General features: G+C 35.6%; 2 protein-coding genes across 2 annotated transcripts; both read left to right on the top strand.

Moving 5' to 3' along the window:
- Positions 1 to 883: 883 nt before the first annotated feature.
- Positions 884 to 4277, top strand: LOC141721136 (F-box protein At3g12350-like). Its single transcript, XM_074523896.1, has 2 exons — positions 884 to 1876; positions 3671 to 4277. The coding sequence occupies exons 1-2, from the start codon at positions 947 to 949 to the stop codon at positions 4109 to 4111; spliced, it is 1371 nt and encodes a 456-aa protein (XP_074379997.1). The 5' UTR covers positions 884 to 946; the 3' UTR covers positions 4112 to 4277.
- A 705-nt stretch (positions 4278 to 4982) lies between these two features.
- Positions 4983 to 7184, top strand: LOC141721137 (U-box domain-containing protein 14-like). Its single transcript, XM_074523897.1, has 2 exons — positions 4983 to 6033; positions 6928 to 7184. Exons 1-2 carry the CDS (start codon positions 5095 to 5097, stop codon positions 7018 to 7020), a joined length of 1032 nt encoding a protein of 343 aa, XP_074379998.1. The 5' UTR covers positions 4983 to 5094; the 3' UTR covers positions 7021 to 7184.
- The last annotated feature ends 14144 nt before the right edge of the window (positions 7185 to 21328 follow it).

Genomic DNA, 21328 nt, shown 5'->3' on the forward strand with positions numbered 1-21328 from the left:
TGTAAACTAGTAAAAGTAAAGTAAAAAGTAACTAACCATCATTTAAAATTTTAAATGTAAAAATTTCCTATCTTAAAATTTTCATCAAATTAAATTTTAAAAAATATATATAATACTAAAATGTTTTATACATCGCACGAGTTTTAAACTAATATATTTTTTTTAAAAAAACTAGTATATAACTCGTGTGATGCACGTTGTATTTATCATTATCTATTGTAAATTATAATTTGAACATGTTGTTGATGGAATTCGAACCTTACACTATATAAAATATTTTGAAATTATATTATAAATTTAATATGTTGTATTGTGAGATTCTAATCTAGGATTATATCCGACGGTTCTCATGAAAATATTAATTGGTACTGAATTGAAAACTTGGACAATTTGATGAATTCAGAGAGTTCAATGCAGGCGTTTGTGAACTTGGGTAATTAATTAATTTCGGAGAGTTGATAAAAGCAGCGAATGCAAGTGATTGATGCAATTGATGGAGATTAAGCTGTATGAACACCGTAGGAGCAGACGTAGAAGACATTTGATATGTGAGAGAGAATTTTTCGGTTGTGATTTTGTATCCTAGAACAATTTATTTTCTGTTTTAAATATAAAATTATTTTTTTATTTTTAGGTGTCTTTTTTTAAATATAGTATAAGTGTCTTATTTTAAATTTAACAGAATAATCAAGGAACAACAACCAAAGTTCCGGTTTTTAATATAACAGTTGGAGACAAATTGTAAGTTGCGACAAAATGAAAAATGAAAGCGAAATGAGCTAATAGCAGAATGGGCTTTTAATCCAAATAAGTCGAGATGGCCTAACATGCACTTATTCAAATCATTTACCGATATTGAGAAATTAGAGGGAGTAATAACTAGGCGTGGGATGCACACATTGGGGGTCATTCACGCAAGGCCCAAACCCTGCCCATTAAAAAATAAATGTACCGCTTCTTTCAACAAACAGTAACGCCGTGTCACAGACATTTGTATCAGGAGCCACCGGGCAATTGGCCTGGAAACAAAATGGATAGCCAAAACGACAGCGTTTCACTCCAATTCACCGAGTTCCCAGAAGACATTCAACTCATCATCCTGTCATTCTTAACCCCATCAGAAATCACAGCCTTTTCATGCACCTCAAAACGATTCAACTCGCTCTTCAACACCGATTCAAAGCTCTGGTTCTTTCTCTGTGACCGTAAATTCGGATCCAAGACTCAAATCAACAAATGGGCTGCAGGTAAAATTTCATTTAAGCGTCTCTACAAGATTTTATCTGAGCTTGAGAATTTAATTGGGTTTTGGAGGAGAAGTGGGCCCAGTAAAAATGATTTTGATGGTGATAACAAAGATAATGTTGCACCTGTTCTTTTGTGTTTTGAGTGGGGCCCATGTTGTGTAATTGGGTCTAGGGTTTCTGGTTCCAAGAATGGTGGGTATGAGGTTGTGAAGGAGCCTTGTTTGTGGGTTTGTTTGGATTCCGAAGGCGAAAGATTGAGTTATCTTGATTTGAATTGTAAGGTTGGGGGGTTTGATGATTTGGGGTGTTTCGAGAATGAGTTGATTCGGGTGAGTGTTAATTTTATGGGGAATTGTCATTTTGTTGTTGAGGAGAATGTGTGTTTTGATAAGGGCGGGGATACGATGAGTTTGGGGGATAAGATGATGGAGTCGGTGGGGAACCAATTGATGTCGGATATGTATCAGTATTTTGCGAATAGGACGAGTCCGGGAGGGGAGAGGTGGGCGAGGAGGCAGAAGAGGAAGGAGAAGGAGAGGAAGTCGGGGAAGAAGTGGGAGCCTGAGCATTATGTCAAGATTGTTAATTGTTCGCCTACGCCTTCACGGCCTTTGCAAGGTCTTTGGAAGGTGATGTTCTTTTACTTATTGCAGCCGGTTTGTGTACTTTTATTGAAGTGCAGTTGTGGATTTGGTAAACGAGCAATGAGCCTAATATGTTACATACTTGCATTAGTTTAAAGCGACTTTTACTATATTAGCTATTACTAGTTAGTTGGGCCGACTTGTAGAATTTCCTAGATGTCGTGTAGTTGATTGAATAGATAGGATCCTAGTCTAGTATATAGACGTTGTAACTTCCATTAGAATATATTTAGTTTAGTAGTTTGTCACACTCCAGAAGCGTACAAATAGATAACTGAATTCAATTAAACATATAATATTTTACTTCAGTCAAGTCGAGTCGATTATAAAGGGAAGTTGGTAAAATCTTTGCCAATATTAACCCAACTCAGTAGCCACATTAAGAAGTGATGTGTAATTTTATTCCACTCCAACTGATTTAATCCAAAAACAAAACCGATCTCAACACTCACTTTTTCTCTCCCTAACAAATTAAGTTAGTTAACATTTACAGGAAAATTCACTGCCCGAAAATAAAATACTACCCATCCCAAGTTTTTGCACACCACCCAACCCTCTCTGCTTCAAATCCTTTTTTGTGGGTGGGTTTGGGGGGGGGGGGTGGGTAATGATGTCGTGAGAAGCTCTTTGTTTGTGGAGTTGTTTGGATTTTTAAGTTGAGTGTTTAATTTTCTTGATCTCATTAGTCATGTTGATATTTCTGGTAATATATGGTGTGTTGGTAATTAATTAATCTGTATTAATGTCAATTCATCTGAAAATTTTGTTCGGATTAATAATAGTCCACAATAATAGCAGTAACTATTAGGATTATGATGTGAGGGTTCTCAAGTCATTCAGTCATTTTCATTTAGCACTGTAAGTAGCAAAATTAGTAGTAACTTTATTTTTATCTGAAATATATGAAAAATGACTTGTGCACCAGACCACTACATCCTCCCTGATTATATCTCTATGTCCTCTACCTATATCATTTACTTACTTTTATTGTTATTTGTTATCATATAAACCATAAAACACCAAAAATACACACAGACACACACTTAAACACTTCTAAAACATTGAGTTCCTTAGAAATTGTCATAATATGTCATTGTTGAGGAAAATATGAACTCTTCCAAGAGTGGGGTTTTGATCCTCTGGAGGTGTGAGGAGTTTGATGGGGGTTGTGGATGCCGCTGTTGGGTTTTTTCAGGAGTGCGGGGAACCCATGTATGTCAAACATGTAACAGTATGTTGCGAGTAGGACAAGCCCGGAAAGGGAGTGGTTATGGAGAAAAAGGTGGGAGAAGGAGAAGTGGTTGAAGTCCGGGAGGGGATTGATAGTCGAGGAGATGAGGAGGGAGAAGGAAAAGAAGTGGTGGAGTCATGTTAAGAATGGTAATTGGCCTTTCCAGGGTCATAGGAAGGTGACGTTTTTCTACCTGTTCCATTCATTGAGTAGCAGATAATTCGATGAGGATATCCTTCAAGGACCTAGCATATTGATCTGGGATTGTAACTTATATTAGAACGTTTTTTGGTCCATTTCTTCCCAGATCTATAATTATTTGTTCTCATTTGATCCAACAAAGGATGTTCTCTCTTATCTTATGTATGACCCTAGGATTTTGCTTTCAAAACATCTGGCAGGTTAAAAAAATGCAAGTAATTAACGGTTGCTCTTACAATTTTTTGGTAAAACTGTATATTGTATCTTAAGATACAACAGAAAAAGAACGGTGACTGCAACTGATTGACTGTTTGCAGTTATTTGATCTCTCCTACTTGTGGCTGCAGGGTTTTTGTGATGCCATGAAACTGGATTTTTACTTGGTGGCCTATGATGACATTGGTGGTATTGCTTGCCGAATGGTTGAGGATTCGTCTAAGCCTTTTTCTGGTTATGCCCCGGTGTTTTGGACATCAAATACTAAATTTATTGAGTCTCCAGTATCTCTGGAAGAACAATACATATATGACAGTCGCACACATTTTCGGCCGCCTGAAGCATCAGATGACATACATGGTGATGAAGCTGTGGTGCGCATTATGTACATCAATTCAAGTTATGGCCTGGTTACTCCCAACTTGGCAGGTACTTCTGTGAATTCTCGGCAGGGGGAGGGAAGAATTTGGCAGTATGGTGATGGAACATTTGGTTTTGGGTTTCTCCGTGACAATCACATTGTTGACCTGAAGCATATTACTAGAAATGATAACCTCATAGATACAACCTAAGTACAACTAACTGTTGTATCGATTGTTTACCTTTGATTTGATGTTATTTGTACAAAATGGTTGTGGGACTTGCGACCTTTGTGCACAGATTTAAAAGCTCCTTGTTTATTTGAGCTACTGTGAAGATTAATCTGCAATTGTTTGGATACATAAGTAGCCATTTTCATCCTCTCTTATTTCTGTATTTGCAGTTCTGTTTTTGTATAAAGGAATTATTTTATTTTTTTGACAAATAAGGCTTATAACCTTACGATGAGTAAATGTTCTCATAAATTCTCGGGATGAGCGAGGATTGAACGTAGGACTTGGACGACAGAGGATAAACAATTCTTAACCACTTGAATTATCTAACCGTGTTCTATACATGAATGATTTAGTTGAGAGTTTCCTGTGTAATGTATCTGTTTCATGTAATATATAGCCATCACTTACCTTAGTTACTGGCTGCTATTCAGATGGTAATGTTAAAGTAACGAGGGAAGTGTAGCTGAATTAGCTCATGTAATTAGGTTATAGAGAGGTGAAGGCCGTTGAACATCAAACTATTAATAATAACTCCACCTCTGGATGACATCTTGTTGCCAATTTTTCAATTTTGACAACTAATTTTTGTTAAAACCACTTCTTTGGCCTTTGCAGTGTCGTGCCAAGTTTATTATTTTTTTAAAAAAATAATTTTGAATTTTTCTTTAGAACATAATTTTACAAAGGGGCGGGCTGTTCTAAGCCAGAATGCACCGCAGAAGCTTCTTAGCCCCACGCCCACGCGTTTATATCCCAACCGTTGACACGTGTCAATCTCCTCCCCCTACCTTTCCACGTGTCACCCCCATCCCCCCATACCCCAAACCCCTTCTTTATAATTCCCCCTCCTCGTTTTACATGCCCCCCCTCCATTTTATTCAACATATATCAAAACCCACAACTATTAAAATGACGTCGTTTTGACAACAACTCGCCGGCTATAATAACAAACTCCGGTTATGGATAACAAGCTCCAGTCTAATTACACTCATTTACAGCGAAGCTTCGGGAGTCTCAACAGCAACAACTCCACTCCTTTCAGCGACTGCTCCGGCGACTATTCTCCGCCGACATTTTCCGACAGCTCCGACGAATGTGTAATCGATCATCTCGTTTCGTCTCTACAGTCATTATCTATAGACGACCAGAAGCAAGCTGCGATGGAGCTCCGTCTGCTCGCCAAGCACAATTCCGATAATCGCATCAGAATCGCACGCGCCGGCGCGATTAAGCCGTTAATTTCACTTATTTTATCCGCCGATTCGCAGTTACAAGAGCACGGCGTCACGGCGGTATTGAACTTATCTCTTTGTGACGAGAATGTGAAATTGATGATTTCATCTGGAGTTGTTAGTCCCTTGGTGAAAGCGTTGAGAAGCGGAAATCAAACGGCTAGAGAGAATGCGGCGTGTGCGTTGTTGAGATTATCGCAATTTGAAGATAACAGAAAGTTGATCGGACGGTCAGGAGCGATTGAGCCGTTGGTGAAGCTTCTAGAAACAGGAAATATTCGCGGGAAAAAGGATGCGTGTACGGCTTTATACTCGCTTTGTTCGGTAAAGGATAATAGAATTAGAGCGGTAGGGGCGGGGATTATGAAGGTATTGGTGGAATTGATGGCGGATTTCGGTTCGAATATGGTGGATAAGTGTGGATTTGTGATGAGTTTGTTGGTGGTGGAGATGGAAGGTAGAGTTGCCGTTGTCGAAGAAGGTGGAATTCCGGTATTGGTGGAGATAATTGAGGTTGGATCACAGCGACAGAAGGAGATTGTAGTTGCAATTTTGCTCGTTTTGTGTGAGGAGAGCTTGGTTTATCGGAGAATGGTGGCCCGAGAAGGTGCTATTCCTCCATTGATTGAGTTGTCGCAATGTGGAACCACTCGAGCTAGGCACAAGGTAATTTTTGTAAATTGATAATTTTTGTGATTTTTTCCTTTACTATTTAAATGATACATAGTTAGTAGGTAAAATAATTGGCGGAAGTTAAAAATTAGTGGTAAGTTGGTGTTTCCAAATTAAAATGTCAGTGAGCCTAAAAAAATTAAAATGTCAGTAATAAATGAACTCAATTTCTATCTTACATCTACCATATCGGCTATCCTTATGTTCAGTAGTCATAAAATATTATGGTGTTACTCCAAAGTTTGAGAGCAAAAACTTAATATATGTTAATATATGTTTGTGTAGTAACATAATTTGGAAAAATAGGTATAATGATATCTTGACCGATAGATTGATTAAACTAGTGGGATACTCTAACAAGAGTGAAATTTGTCTAGTAAATTTTGTAGGTTTATATAAAATGTTTAATAAATCTTAAAAACTAGTTTACAGATTTCGTAGAATATGTAGTAATAAGTTTGAGAGCAAACACCCAAAGTATGTTTGTGTAGTAACATAGTTTAAAGAGATTAAAGAGAAACTCTGATAAAAATTTAAATGACATTAGGTGACAATGTGGTATTTTGACGTATAGCCTAATTTTTTTAATCTAGTGGGATACTTTAACAAGGTTTATGCGATAATTAGTAAATCTTTGCTAATTGGTTTATCGGAGTTAGTAGGATATGTATGACATTTTTAATCGTTATGTGCTGTAGTTTTTAGAAGGTGGGTAGGTGCAAGTACCCTAATTTCTGTTGTTTTGCTTGGTGGGTGCAAGTACTCTATTTTTGTTGTTTTGTTCGTCTCCTTGACTTGAATAATTAAAGGGGAGAAACTAAAGAACGGATATGTTAGTTAAAGAAGGGGGTGTCTGATGAGGTATTGTGTCTTGAATTTACTTGACAGGCGGAAACACTGATTGAGCTTCTTAGGCGACCAAAATCCGCCAATACATCTTCTACAAGCACGTCATCGGATGGGTCTCCCGGAAGAGATTAGCAGGTTTTTGTATAAACTTGCAACAAGTGTATGCATATAATGTTTTCTCGTTCCTGTATATGCTTAGGTCTAGAGACGAATCAGCTTTCGCTTCCGGTTTTTGACAAATTGGAATCAGTTTTGTTGGGTAAGGGTTGCAAATTGTAAATAAGTTTTTGGTAGTATTTGTTTCTGAACTTGAAATATATCAAACTTTTGAAGTAAATGTGTCAAAGTCGAAATACTCTTTACAATTTACATAAGTGTTAAATTTAAGTCCACTTCGGTGTCTTCTATATTATATTAAAAAACAAATGTGTACTTTCAAGTTCTAAGTTTGGAAAAAATTAAATCCATAAATAACACATAGTATTATACGGATTAATACCATCCTCTACCAACAAGAAAACAAAAGAGAATGAGCAATTTAAAATCCTTCTCCACCTTGAAAAGAAAAGAGAATGAGCGATTTTATTATGGTATTGGTACTAATGTAGTAATGTGTTCTCGTATGTTATATTGTTACTGAAAATAATTTGTGAATATATTGATATTGGAATTGGACAGACCATATAGAAATAACATGATAATTGGAATTGCGATTTAACATTAATTAAAAAAAGGCAACCGTGGGAAGGGCCAAACTTCAACTTGAATGCATACTTTCTTTTCCACGAGTTCCATAAGCTAAATAACAATCATGCAAGTTGGTGTGACCTAATCTCAACCACAAGGTATTAATGAGTCTCCTCTTTTTGCGTATGATTGCGTGTGTGTATATATGTTCCGATTATTGGAGTATTCTTTCGGACTTTCACGTCTTAATAAATATTTATACACAAGCGTGTGCATACGTAATTTATGAACTCGGGCGTTCCGACTGGGAATCGGAATTAGGAATGAAAATAAGTGATATGGAAATGGGGGTAACCGTGAATGTGAATAATTCGAAATGCAAGAGGTGTGGAGGGTACAATTTTCACAGGAGATTAAGGTTCTCATTCCATGTATTAAAATTACTAATTAAAACACTAATATATCAAAGTTACGATTCTCGTTAATCGAATTTATTAATCATGAACCAAAAGCCCCATAATACACTCTCCGCTAGGATTGGTAATTTGTATTGAACTAATGTATACTCGTTTCGTACCGATTCGATTGGGTTTTCCCGTACTCGAATATTTTGGATTTGGATTTTTAAACCTGAATCATTATCGGGTCGGATTTGAGTTTAAGACATGCTGTTTCGAACCTGTCCCGAAAATCCGAAACTCGGTTCATTCCGACCCGAACCCGATCGGAAACCTGTGTTAATATATAAATAATATTTTACATTTTATAAGTAGTAATATAATATATTACAAATATTAGTATAAAAATATATATTTTTTACAAATCATTGCATTAAAATCGTTTAAATATGTTTTCAGTAATATGTTCAATACAAGTATACTAAGGTCAAGATTGTTGCATTATTTCACCAACAATTTTATTCAGAGAGGTATGATCCATTATCTTCTCTGAACCCTCTTATTCAACCCCAAAAATTTCAATATCGTCATATTTACGAGCACTTAGCTCAAATCAGATTCTAGTAATCTTTCACTAGTGTTTGTACAAATTAAGGTGCAATTTGGTAGAGATTTACAAACTCGAACCGAACCCGGACAAAACCCGATGGGTTCGGGTTTAGTGGTTCGTATTTTTTCGAGTTCGGATTTCGCAAAAAAAACTCGGGTTCGGATTCGGTTTTTGCTAAACCCGTTTCAACCGATCCGATTGTCATCCCTACTCTCCGTTTGCATGTGTGGGTCATTTAATTGTGGGCACATTTATTTAAATTCATTGATTTTTTTGTCAAAAAAAGACATACAATTCTCAAGTTAACATAGTAATCTTAACTTTTTTTTATGAATAAAACCATATAACTAACAATATAATATACATAAATAAAATTTTGAAAATGAGAAATTTAACTATGTATCAAAATAATTTATAGTATATTTCAAAACGTTAAACGACATATATTTAAAACAGAAAAGTATATAAAAATTGCCCAAAATACCTATTTTTTAAGATCTACATGCCCAAAATATCCGTTTTGAGAATTGGTGACTGAAATACCCATTTGATACGCTGTTAACAACGGCGTATCCTTGTTTTTCATAAATCAAATACTCCTGCATATTGGGATATTTGAACAATATTGGCATATGCATATGCAAGTTTTTCACCCCACCCACTGACATATTAGTGAACGTAGCTAACTTGAGACAGATTTGTTATCCTCATGAGAATTCTTGGTGATGCTGGTGCCTAAGTGAGTCACAACTCACGAGTGCAAGATTTTTTATGTTTCATTATTCATTATTCATTATTCTTAATGATAGATCTAGTTTACTTCATCTTCTTGTTCTTGCATGTGCTCCATTAATGGAGTAGTCATTCTGAAAGGCAGGGAGAAGTACCTTGACTCAAATGTCAGAAATACGCCTTGTACAACGGCTTGTCCGATTAATACTCATTTAGGTAAGGCGTGTAGTAACATGACTAGTTGATACTCCACAATCCACATATTTATATATGTTGTATTTGTGTGCTAGGTGCGCGTTCCTTAATTGCGTATCAAGACAATACGCCTTATATCATAGCGTATCTCAATATTATTCCTGTGGGTGCGGCGCATTTGACTGTTGTGCCTTTGTGGGTGGTCATAGGGCAGTGCTTCAGGTCCGCGGGTATTACGGGCACCGTCAAAAAAATAGTGGATATATAAGGCTTTCACCCTATAGAATACATATAAATTAGCGAGATGACATTATTTTATAATTTATTTCAATAATATGATCAATGTAATCGGAAACTTACGGTCTGGGAGACCAGGCAAGATGGTTAGGGTCCGAATAACCGACCGAAATTTATGTAACTGAGAATTAATGTGAATCATATAATTCGATAATGATTCAAAAATTAAATTTAAACTTAATAAAAAATTATCTTAATCGAAAGTCTAACAAAAATTGGTTCGAAATTCTAAATCTGATTAATCTGATTTTACTATCAATTTCATGTTTTATATCTTTGATTTTCAATTCATATTTTTAGGGTTTATAGTCGAATTACGCGTTTTTTATTCTTGAATTGTTTGATTGTTTTGATGGTTCGTGTAGTTTCCCCTGAGTCTTAGGAATGATTTCGTATATTCATATGATTTGGATAACCCCGGAAGGTTATAAACAAACTCTTGGTTTTTAGTAATTTTTAAAATTCATTTTTGATTAATTACAGATGATATTGATTGTTGTTGATTGGGGGTTTGATTGTAGAAGTTCGTAGCTTCGATTTGATATAGGTATTGTAGAGTATGGTTTCGATTTTAGGGGGAGTGATTTTCCGATGAACTCGACGGAAAAAGCTTGGAAATCTGTCGGAGTTTATCGGGACAGGATGACGGGACGTCAGGAGCGGGGCGGAGGGACGACTGTTGCAGGGAGGAGTTGATTTGGGAAGAAAAACGATCGAAACGGTAGTGTTTTCGCTGCAATCGGAGCTCACCGTTGTTTCGCCGGAATCGGCCGCCGGCATCGGTTTTTCCGGGCTGTTCTTCGTCGACCCGAGTCGACCCGGTTTCGACCAGGGAAACGACCTGGGTTTGATCCTGAAAAGCCCCAAATCAGTTTCATGTTCCAGTTTGTTTATTTTTATTATTTAATTATATTTTATAAAATTAAAAATCAGTTTTAATAATTCTTAAAATCAATTAAAAATTAGATTTAAATTCTGGAAAATATTATAATTAATTTCTAAATTATCTTATTAATTTAGAAATTCGAATTTAATTATTTATTTAATTATTTATCTAATTATTTATTAGTTATTTAATTAATTAATAATTAGGCAATTAATTAATAAAAAAAGGATTAAAAATAATCGAATAATGTGAATAATAATTCGTTAATTAGTTAAATAATACGAGTAACTCGTATCTATACGAGTAATTGTACGATGAGTTAGACTATTATTATTCGAGCGATAGTTAATTATTCGAAGAATATCAGAATAATTATTTGTAACGAATAATTAAATATAGATAATCGATTAAATCATATAAGCTGTAATAATAATCGTAGTAGTTTAATAATTATACGAGGAATGCGAGTAACTCGCATTTATACGAGTAGTTGATTGTTGAATTGGAATGTGATTCGAATAATAACTTATTTATTCGATAAATAACGTAACAGTTAATTGTATCGATTATTTATTTGTAAATAGTCCATCTAATCGAGTAAATAATAATAAATTGTAAATATTTGTAATAAATTGTAATTAATCCTAATAATTAGGGATTAATTATTTTAAATTATTAAATAATTATTTATTAATTATTTACTAGTTATTTATTATTTATTAATTATTTAAAAATAATTAATTACTTCGATAATCAATCAAATAATTTTTAATAAATAATAACATATTCATTTTAATTCCAAAAATTATAGAAAAATCATTTTTGACTCTGATTTTTCTTAAATAATTATTTTAAAACTATTTTAGGGTTTAGAAATTAGTAATAATTCTTTATATTGAATAATAAATTGAATTATCAGTGTTTAATTGATATTAATTAGACCGTTAGTCCGATTTGAGCGAAACGAAGGCCCTTTGACTCAGAAAAATGAATTCTTTTCATTAAAAATAATATTAAGACCTAATTTCTTCTAGAAATTAGTTGACTTTGTTATTTGTTTGATTCTCAGTCTAAGTGTGTGCCGAGAAGAGTCCGAAAAATTCCGGAAAAATGGGAAACAAGTTAGATGGTGATCAGTGGAGCGATCATCGAGTCGATTTTGATTCTAAAAACTATTTTAACTATAAAAATGATTATGTGCTTATGTGCTTATGTGTATTATGTGGTTAATCGAGTCTTACTTGCTAATATGTAATATACGAGTCAGTCATAAGCGCATGGGTAGATAATAGGAACGATGTGAAGTCGATTCAAGATGCAATTGAAGTACAAAATGACTTAACCAGTCTATTTTTGCTAACAGAAGCTAAGCCAGCAAGGCAGGTTGAGTAGGTGATAGACGAAGGTGATTTAATTACAGTGAGTCGCGCATAAGGCAAGTTTCTCCCCTATTCTATTTTCAGAATATTCATATTTCTTCAGATTCTTATCATGCTTGTACTCTTTTGATTCTCTTGTTCATATTTCATTTCGATTCTTGATTTATCCTTTTCATCTGAATTCATTATTCATACTCCAATTGTTACTCACAATTATTGATATATTCTGGTGATTAGAATATATCAAAGTATACCGATTGTTCCGGTTGCTATTCCGTGGACTGGATAATGATACTTTGGGGATTAAGTTTATTTAATCCTAAGAACCGGGACATAACCGGATCCTTGAGATGGGCCGTAGTGCCTGGGTGCCCGACGGGATCTATATAGTGAGATATAGATATGCCCTGTATCCTGGCTGATCAGCAGGGTATAGATGCGAACTTGTGTCCAGTTTAGTTCGTTTGTATTCGCCAATAATGGCATTCTTTCTATTCTCGCGGGGTTATATCTTTGCAGATATACTCGGGTTACGGTTTCATTTAAATTGCTTTAACACTGTTTATATTTTGCGGACTTGTTGAGCAATTTTTGGCTCACCCTATTTGTTGTTATTGACCTTATTGTTTTCTGTTAAGAAGAAATATGAAACCCATCATGACTCGAGTGGTAAAGAAGCGGGTCAAGCCTCATACCCAAGGTGTTGATCCCAATCCAGGAAAAAAGCTTTGAGTTGCCCAAAAAGGTGGTGTGTAGATAGTTAGTGTGTGTGTTTGAATAAAAGATGAACATAGTTTAAAACTGATTAGACAATGGTTTGTAATTAAGAGAGTTTGTGAGATTTTGAATTTGGTTTGTAATAAAAGTAGTTAGTGGTTCTTGTTTTCATACTTCAACCTAAAAAGATCTTGGTTAGTGTTAAAGGGGTTTACATTCATTTATTTATTATTTGTTAATCAAATTGTACAGGTTTGGTGATTAGCTAGTAACCCCCAGACTTTTAACCCGGGTCTGGAGGGCGTTACAGGTTTGGCATCGGAGATGTAGGTTTGGTCCCTGAAAACAAGAACCTTAGGATTAAGATAAGTAGGGAGATCACATAGGATAAGAATAGTCAAATAGGAAGAGTAGTGTTAGGATTTAGGTCAGATTAGAATAGGAAAGTATAAATCTTAGGATTGTTCAGTGACCTTTCTTCTTTCTTTGATATATTATCAGATGGCGTCTTCAGGTTATTCGGCTTCTTCTGAGAGGACAGTCACCGGGCCAGTAACACCAGTTAAACCTCCAGTATCTGAGTACATGTTTCCTCCTCTACCACCTCCACCACCATTGTCACAGGAGCCAGTACCACCAGTACAGGGATAGTCCATGACCCTATAGAGATGTTCGATCCATTTGAGTTCTTTGAGCCGATGGTTCCTTTACCAGTTGAACATCAGTTTATATCGGGGATTGAGCCGGAGTTACCACCACTACCAGTGTTACCTCCTATACCAGTGCATGCCCCAGAGCCGAACGTATTTCAGATGATTTCAGTCGAGGGGATGGGAGAGCATGATGTGGATCTACAGTTAGGGTTACCACAGCAGGGTGCAGGCATACCGAGGGTTCCGTCACATGAGTCAATAGGTCAGGTTGCACAACCGCATATGGTACCATACCATGAGTACAGGGTTATGAGAGAGGATGTGGAGTATTGGAGAGCACAGTGCCGAGAGATTATGTTTTTATTTGACCAGAGGGACAAAGGACCGTTAGCGGTCCTACAGCCAGATTACTATATGAGACAGAGGTTGCAGTCGGTTTTGATGAGTGCCACTTGGGAGCTAGATGATTTGACCCATGAGGGACCACGTTCTTTGGCAGAGTTCTACAGGATATTCCGCTTGGCACAGACTTTGGTCCAGACACTTAGGGATGAGCTGAGGCGTATTCCGCCTGGGTTTTGAGGCAGTGACTACAGAATGCAGATGTATATAGATGCAGACTAGTATAACATAGTGAGTAGTGTGTATGTGTGTATTATTAGTTTAACCTGTAGTAGTAGTAGTTTGACTGATAGTAGTTAGTGTGACTTGTAGCCGCGGTGATAAGCAGCAGAGCGAGACTTTTTGTATCAAGCATTTACACCTGAGGCTGGTGTCATATATGTAAAACGAACTTTTTCAAATTTCTTTTATTTAAATTTCAGTCTTTACAGTTTTACAGCATTTACCTTCACTTTATTGTTTTATAGCTTTCCATATTTTAAATTCTGTCGAAAAAAGAGAGAAAAGAACAACCATTTTATTTAACTGTTTATATTTCCAGTTTTTATATTCAGCAACTATTTTCTTTATTTAAACCATGTTGTTAATACAGGATAAATTGTTTTCTTACCTACTGTCAATTATTTATTAAACTGTTAAAGAAATATTACTTGTTTTATTATCAGAAGATGGCACCAAAAAGAAAGACTAGGACTGAGACTTCTAACAGCAATTCTGAAGGACAGACTAATGAGCCCATGAACCAAATATTCTATCTGATGCAACAACAGATGGTAATGATGCTGAAAGGAATATGTCCTAAGTCCAATCATGTATTAGGATTTAGGAATAACTTTTATGTAATCTGTTTTGATTTCATTGATATTAATAAAGACTTGTTTTGTTTTTATTACGGGCTTTATCTATTTAAGTGTTTAAATAAGATATACCATAGTTTAGAGTAAAGCTTTTTATGGATTATGATGAGATCATAATAGTGAGACCTAAAAGATGATAACTCTAAACTTAAATAGTTCCTGGTCATAGGATTACTAACTGGTAATTAATAATTCGCAAAGATCGGTACATACTATGCTTGCTTCATTATGAAGGATGTCTGTTCTCATAGACATTTGTGTGGTGACACTATAGCTAGTATGTAGGTGCTTATTATGGAATAAGTTCACTGAACATGACTCGCCCAGCTGAACAACTGATGGAGTTCACTCACGTGTCAGCAGTTGTTCGCTTAGTGATAGTTGTACAAGTATCCTTAGACTTGAGGTCATCATAGTCATCTTGTGTACACTGAACTATGCTTTGGTTTAGTTCTTAGTCTCCAGGGACAATTATTAGGGCTCTTCTGGATATAGAAATTTGTACACGAAGATAGTGTATGATCAATAAAGGATCTACCCCTTCCAGTGAAGGAAGCGAATGTTCAAGGCTGATCCACTTATGCTAGTTCAGGAATCTCTGGCCAGAGTAAATGAAATTAGAAAGGAGTTTCTAATTTGTATAGAACTACGCATAATAGATGGTAAGCAAGTGATTGAATTAGATAGGCTTGACACGAGATCCATGCCTTGTATTTAATCGGGACATTGTAGGGTAGAAGGAGTTTATTGTACGGTAACTATTCACTGACAGGTTCTTGGTATTCTAAGCAGTGAATTCATATTATCCGGATAGTCGCGATATGTTGAAAAGCATCACTCACGATGTAGAATAAATGTGATTAATTAATTAATCATATTTAATAAATTAGAGAATTTATATAAATAATGATAAAATAGTTTTATTATTATTTATTTCTACTACCGGCTTAATATTGAACCTACAGGGTCACACCATAAAAAGAGAATGATTTTATGGTGGAGGAATTAATTAATAATGGCTAATAATTATTTATTTGTGAAATAAATAATTAATTGGCAAATTTAATAATTGATTAAATGAGATTTAATTGATTATAAATTAATTAAGAAAAGTTCTTAATATTATTAATTAAGGATTTAATTTTTGGAAATTAAATCAAGAGAGAGAATTATTTCTAAAGTGTTTAGAAAAAGAATTAATGATTAAAAGGTATTTTAATTATTAATGAGAATAATAAATGGGATAATAATAATAATATTTATGGGAAAATTTCAGCTAAAAATTTTGCCTATAAATACACTATTATAGACCCTATTTTATTCGAACCCCAGAAACCCAAAAGTTTCAGAAAACCAAATTCTCTCCACCTCCTCCTCCTCCTAAAAGTCGTTTTCTTGGTGGATACCGGTGGAGTGCTTAACACTTGAGGAGCAACTGCTAAGGATCTCTGATCGTTGTCTCCGAATTATTTTAAAAGGTTAGATTCGATCCCTCGAATTTTTATTCACGATTTATATGCTTTTATTTGGATTTTGTATGTGTAAAAGTGTTTTGCCATGCCCCGCTGTGTTTAAAAATCCAACAATGGTATCAGAGCATAGGTTGTATGCATATAGATCTGTGGTAAAAATTTCAGAATTTTATGTGCTTGTATGAATTAATTATGATTTTTACAAGTTATATTATGGATTAATTTTGCCTGATGAGAAATCGTTTCTCAGAATAATTTTGAATGTTTATCTGGGTTCTACAAGTGTTGTAGATCGTCTGGGTATTTTTTCATAATTTTATGATGTATAGATTTTTTATTATGAATTTTTGAAGTTGTTACAATTAAATTCGTAATTAAATAAATCATATATATATATTTAAATTGATTGTTTGTAAGTATATATGTCTGCATCTGTCTGTGATGTTTTTGGTGCTGCTGAGTTGTCTGTGCCGCACGGGGAACAGAGAAGTAACAGGTTTTGTCAGGCGCACAGAAAAGACGCAGCGCGTGTAGAGCAAACGCTGGGAAAACGGTGTTGCGCATTCTGGGAATGCGTTACACCCTGTAACGCATTTACGGAATGCGTTACACCTTTTAAATGGCTTAAAAGGCTTGTAACGCGTTCCTGTAATGCGTTACAGCCCGTCTGTTGATTTTAAAATTGATTTTCTGGGAGTTTCGTAACTCCGTTTTGGGCGTGCAATATACCGTTGGATTCGTTTTTCCGAGACGGATCTAATGGAGTGATCAATTTTAGTTTATATAAAAGTTTTTAACTGTTTATATTTCCATGAAGTGTTTTAAAGCTGTTTTGACTGTTTTTAATTGCTTTTAAATGCTTCATGTGATACATAGAGATGTATAATGCTTAGACTAATGTGCTAGATGATATAACATGCCTACCTTGATGTTTATTCATGTTGATATATGTGATATATGCTTAGTTTATCATGCGATGATAGATTTAGTTGAACTTGAATGAACATAAGGCGTTTGTTAGACAACCTAGTATAGTGAAATTGTTTCATAACCTTAAGAATAATATTATGAATACAATCATGAGATTCTTGTGTTTGTGAAACACATAATTGAATATGAATTTTCGATATGAGAGAAAGGATGATTCTGTCAACAACAGATTTCTATCTGTAAGAAAGGGTTATTAAGTGACGCCTCTTGACAATGCTCCACCCGATCTGGGAATCGTCTGATTATTGATTATTGATTTGAAATATTTAATTTAAAAGGAAGAATCTCTTTATAATATGATTATGATTGTAACGTAATATAATCCCTCTAAAATTAAATAATATCAAGTAGTAATTGGCCAATGATAGCCTTCCAACATGGTAGAAAAGTAGTTCTTATTTTTGAATCATTGTCGGTTCGTGCTACAGCCGAGGGCTTTGATTTCGAAATAAGAAATACTTGTCTATTACATAGAGATGTGTACATTGAATAAGAATCTAAAGGTCGGTACGTGCTACAGCCGTGGGCCTTTGGTGACTGATTCAACTGTACGGAATGTTGGGTTAGACTTGACTTAGAATATTGAGTTTGTCGTGCTACAGCCGAGACTCAATTATTCAAGAGGCTAAAGTTTGATTAGGGAATAACATGAGATGTAATTGATAAGAGTTGTCTGCCTATTGAACATTGCATGGCGGTTCGTGCTACAGCCGGGGTCGTGTAATGGAATGTAGGATCCCTATTCCCACTAGCATTATGAATGCTTAATTTTTCATGTAGGGGGTTGAATAAATTAGGAAAACTAGTGGGAGCCACTTATGAATAAAGACCCGATTCATATAGTGTTTTGAAATGAAATCGAATATTTGCTAAGTGTTGTTATGTGTTTATCATTTACAGATTTACTTTGTACGTTATGTCTTCTGCACTATCACTCAGGAGCATACTGGATGCTCACAAATTGACTGGTCCTAATTATGCTGACTGGCTTCGAAACTTGAGAATTGTTCTCAGGATTGAGAAGCTGGAATACGTTATTGACTCACCTAAGCCTACTGAACCTGCTAGTGATGTACATAATGATGAACACATTGTGTATCGTAAGTGGATAGATGATGCGAATGTTGCTCAATGCATCATGCTAGCTTCCATGAACATTGAGCTACAGAAGCAACATGAGCATATGGATGCTCACACTATCCTCATGCATCTACAAGAGTTGTATGATGTGGCAGGGAGGACAGCTCGATATGAGATATCGAAGGAGCTGTTCGGGTGTAGGATGTCTGAGGGATCATCTGTGAATGACCATGTACTTATGATGATCAATTTGATTGAACATCTTGGATAACTTGGTTTTGCCATGGATGGGGAGCTGAGCCAAGACTTGGTCTTGCAATCGCTTCCGAGTTCGTTCTCGCAGTTTGTTGTGAACTTTCACATGAATAAGTTGGATGTCAGCCTGCCTGAACTCCACAACATGTTGAAAACTGCGGAATCGAATTTTCCCCCTAAGGCGAGTTCTGTTCTTCTAATTGGTGAAGGTTCCAATCCTAAGAAAAGGAAGAGGAACTCTTCCAAGAAGAAGAAAGTAGGTGAGAAAATGCCGGTTCTACCAAAAGCTGAAGACCCCAAGAGCAAAGTTGTTTGCTTTTACTGTAACAAGGTGGGGCACTGGAAGAGGAACTGCAAGGTTTACCTTGCAGAATTGAAGAAGAAGGGTAGTGAGACTACCGCTTCTGATTCAGGTATGTTCATGATAGAAGTGAATATGTCATTTCTACTTGGGTATTAGATACCGCCTGTGGTTCTCATATCTGCAATTGTTGCAGGGACCAAGGAGAAGTAGGACTCTTGAGGAAGAGGAGGTGATTCTACTGATGGAAATGGAGCAAGAGTTGCTGCTGTAGATGTAGAATCATTTCATTTACATATGCCTACGGGCAAGACTATTGTTTAAAATAATTGTTATTTTGTTCCCTCGATTGTGAGGAATATTATTCCCATGTTAGACTTGGCTGGATTTTTCATTTATTATTGAGAATAATGAATGATTTATTCTTAAAGATAATATTCTTTATGGACGTGGTGCTTTAAATAATGGTCTGTATGTATGTGACATAATTTGTTTCAGATTGAACAAACTAGTAAAAGAAAAGGGATGATGAAAATCTCACTTTGTAGTGGCAATGCAGTCTCCATTTAGTGGACATGGAGAGAGGGCTGCAGATTTGCTAGGAATGGTACACACAGATGTATGTGGACCAATGTCTACGCAAGCCATGGGTGGATTTTCATACTTCATTACTTTCATAGATGATAGATTTGGATTCGGATAATGTGTTTGATGAAACACAAGTCTGAGGCCTTTGAAAAGTTCAAAGAATATAAGTATGAAGTGGAGAAACAACCAAACATAGTATTATAACTCTTCGATCAGATCGAGGTGGTGAATACTTTGATGGAGTGTTTCTAGATTATCTCAAAGAAAATGGTATAGTCTCCCAGTGGACTCCTCCAGATTGGTATCTGAAAGGAGAAATCGAACTCTGTTAGACATAGTTCGGTCCATGATGAGCTATGCAAATCTTCCAGTATTCCTATGGGGTTATGCATTGGAAACCTCAGCATATTTACTGAATAAGGTGCTTTCCAAAATCTGTTCCTCAAACTCCGTATGAGATATGGAAAGAAAGGAAACCGAGTCTTAAACACGTTAATATTTGGGGATGTCCAGCTTATGTCAAGTAAGTTGACCCAGATAAGCTGGAATATCGATCCGTAAAATGTAGTTTTGTGGGATATCCTAAAGAGACTTTAGGGTATTACTTTTGCACCGATCATCGGGTGTTTGTCTCCAGACATGCTACCTTCTTGGAAAAGGAGTTTATCCTTGAAGGAAATAGTGGGAGAAAAATTGAACTTGATGAAGTTCAAGAAGCACAAACTACTACGGATCAAGTGGAAACACCTGTTCTGACTGAAAAACCTTTTGTGGAACAGCCCATTCATAGGTCAGGGAGAGTGTCTCGCCAACCTGAGAGGTAATATGGCCTTGTCATTGAGAATGACAATGAGTTGTCAATCATTTGATGATGACGACCCTGTGACCTATAATGAGGCTATGAGTAGTGTTGACTCAGAGAAATGACATAGTGCCATGAAATCCAGAATGGAATCTATGTATACGGTATACAAAAGATAGATTATAGCAGATGGCCAGGTGGAGACCTAAAAGGCCAGACTTTTGGGAAAAGGATTCAAACAAAGGCAATGGATTGACTTTGATGAAACTTTTTACATGAAGCCCTGTTAAAATCAGTTCGGATTTTGCTTGCGATTAATGTGGTTTAAAGCAAGCTACTCGAAAGATGGAACATTCGTTTTGATGAGATAATCAAAGAGTTTGATTTTATCGAAAACGTAGATGAATCATGCGTCTACAAAAGGGTTAGTGGAAGCGCGGTAACATTTCTTATATTGTATTGAATTAGAATTGACACACACAACAACATAGCAGACCCACTCACAAAGCTACTTTTTGAAAGTCACTTTGATCGTCATAAAGATGAGATGGGTATTAGATACCAGAGTGATTGGCTTTAGTACAAGTGGGAGATTGAAAGGAATATGTCCTAAGTCCAATCATGTATTAGGATTTAGGAATAACTTTTCTGTAATCTGTTTTGATTTCATTGATATTAATAAAGACTTGTTTTGTTTTTATTACGGGCTTTATCTATTCAAGTGTTTAAATAAGATATACTATAGTTTAGAGTAAAGCTTTTTATGGATTATGATGAGATCATAATAGTGAGACCTAAAAGATGATAACTCTAAACTTAAATAGTTCCTGGTCATAGGATTACTAACTGGTAATTAATAATCCGTAAAGATCGGTACATACTATGCTTGCTTCATTATGAAGGATGTCTGTTCTCATAGACATTTGTGTGGTGACACTATAGCTAGTATGTAGGTGCTTATTATGGAATAAGTTCACTGAACATGACTCGCCCAGCTGAACAACTGATGGAGTTCACTCACGTGTCAGCAGTTGTTCGCTTAGTGATAGTTGTACAAGTATCCTTAGACTTGAGGTCATCATAGTCATCTTGTGTACACTGAACTATGCTTTGGTTTAGTTCTTAGTCTCCAGGGACAA

Source organism: Apium graveolens, chromosome 4 (genome assembly GCF_009905375.1).
Source record: "Apium graveolens cultivar Ventura chromosome 4, ASM990537v1, whole genome shotgun sequence".
Taxonomy (NCBI): Eukaryota; Viridiplantae; Streptophyta; class Magnoliopsida; order Apiales; family Apiaceae; genus Apium; species Apium graveolens.

What these genes read in the sequence shown, in the direction of transcription:
- LOC141721136 (XM_074523896.1), top strand. Translation starts at nt 947, where the DNA reads ATGTACCGCTTCTTTCAACAAACAGTAACGCCGTGTCACAGACATTTG. An exon ending in CTTTGCAAGGTCTTTGGAAG is followed by an intron (nt 1,877 to 3,670) that starts GTGATGTTCTTT and finishes TTGTGGCTGCAG; the next exon opens with GGTTTTTGTGATGCCATGAA.
- LOC141721137 (XM_074523897.1), top strand. Translation starts at nt 5,095, where the DNA reads ATGGATAACAAGCTCCAGTCTAATTACACTCATTTACAGCGAAGCTTC. An exon ending in CCACTCGAGCTAGGCACAAG is followed by an intron (nt 6,034 to 6,927) that starts GTAATTTTTGTA and finishes TTTACTTGACAG; the next exon opens with GCGGAAACACTGATTGAGCT.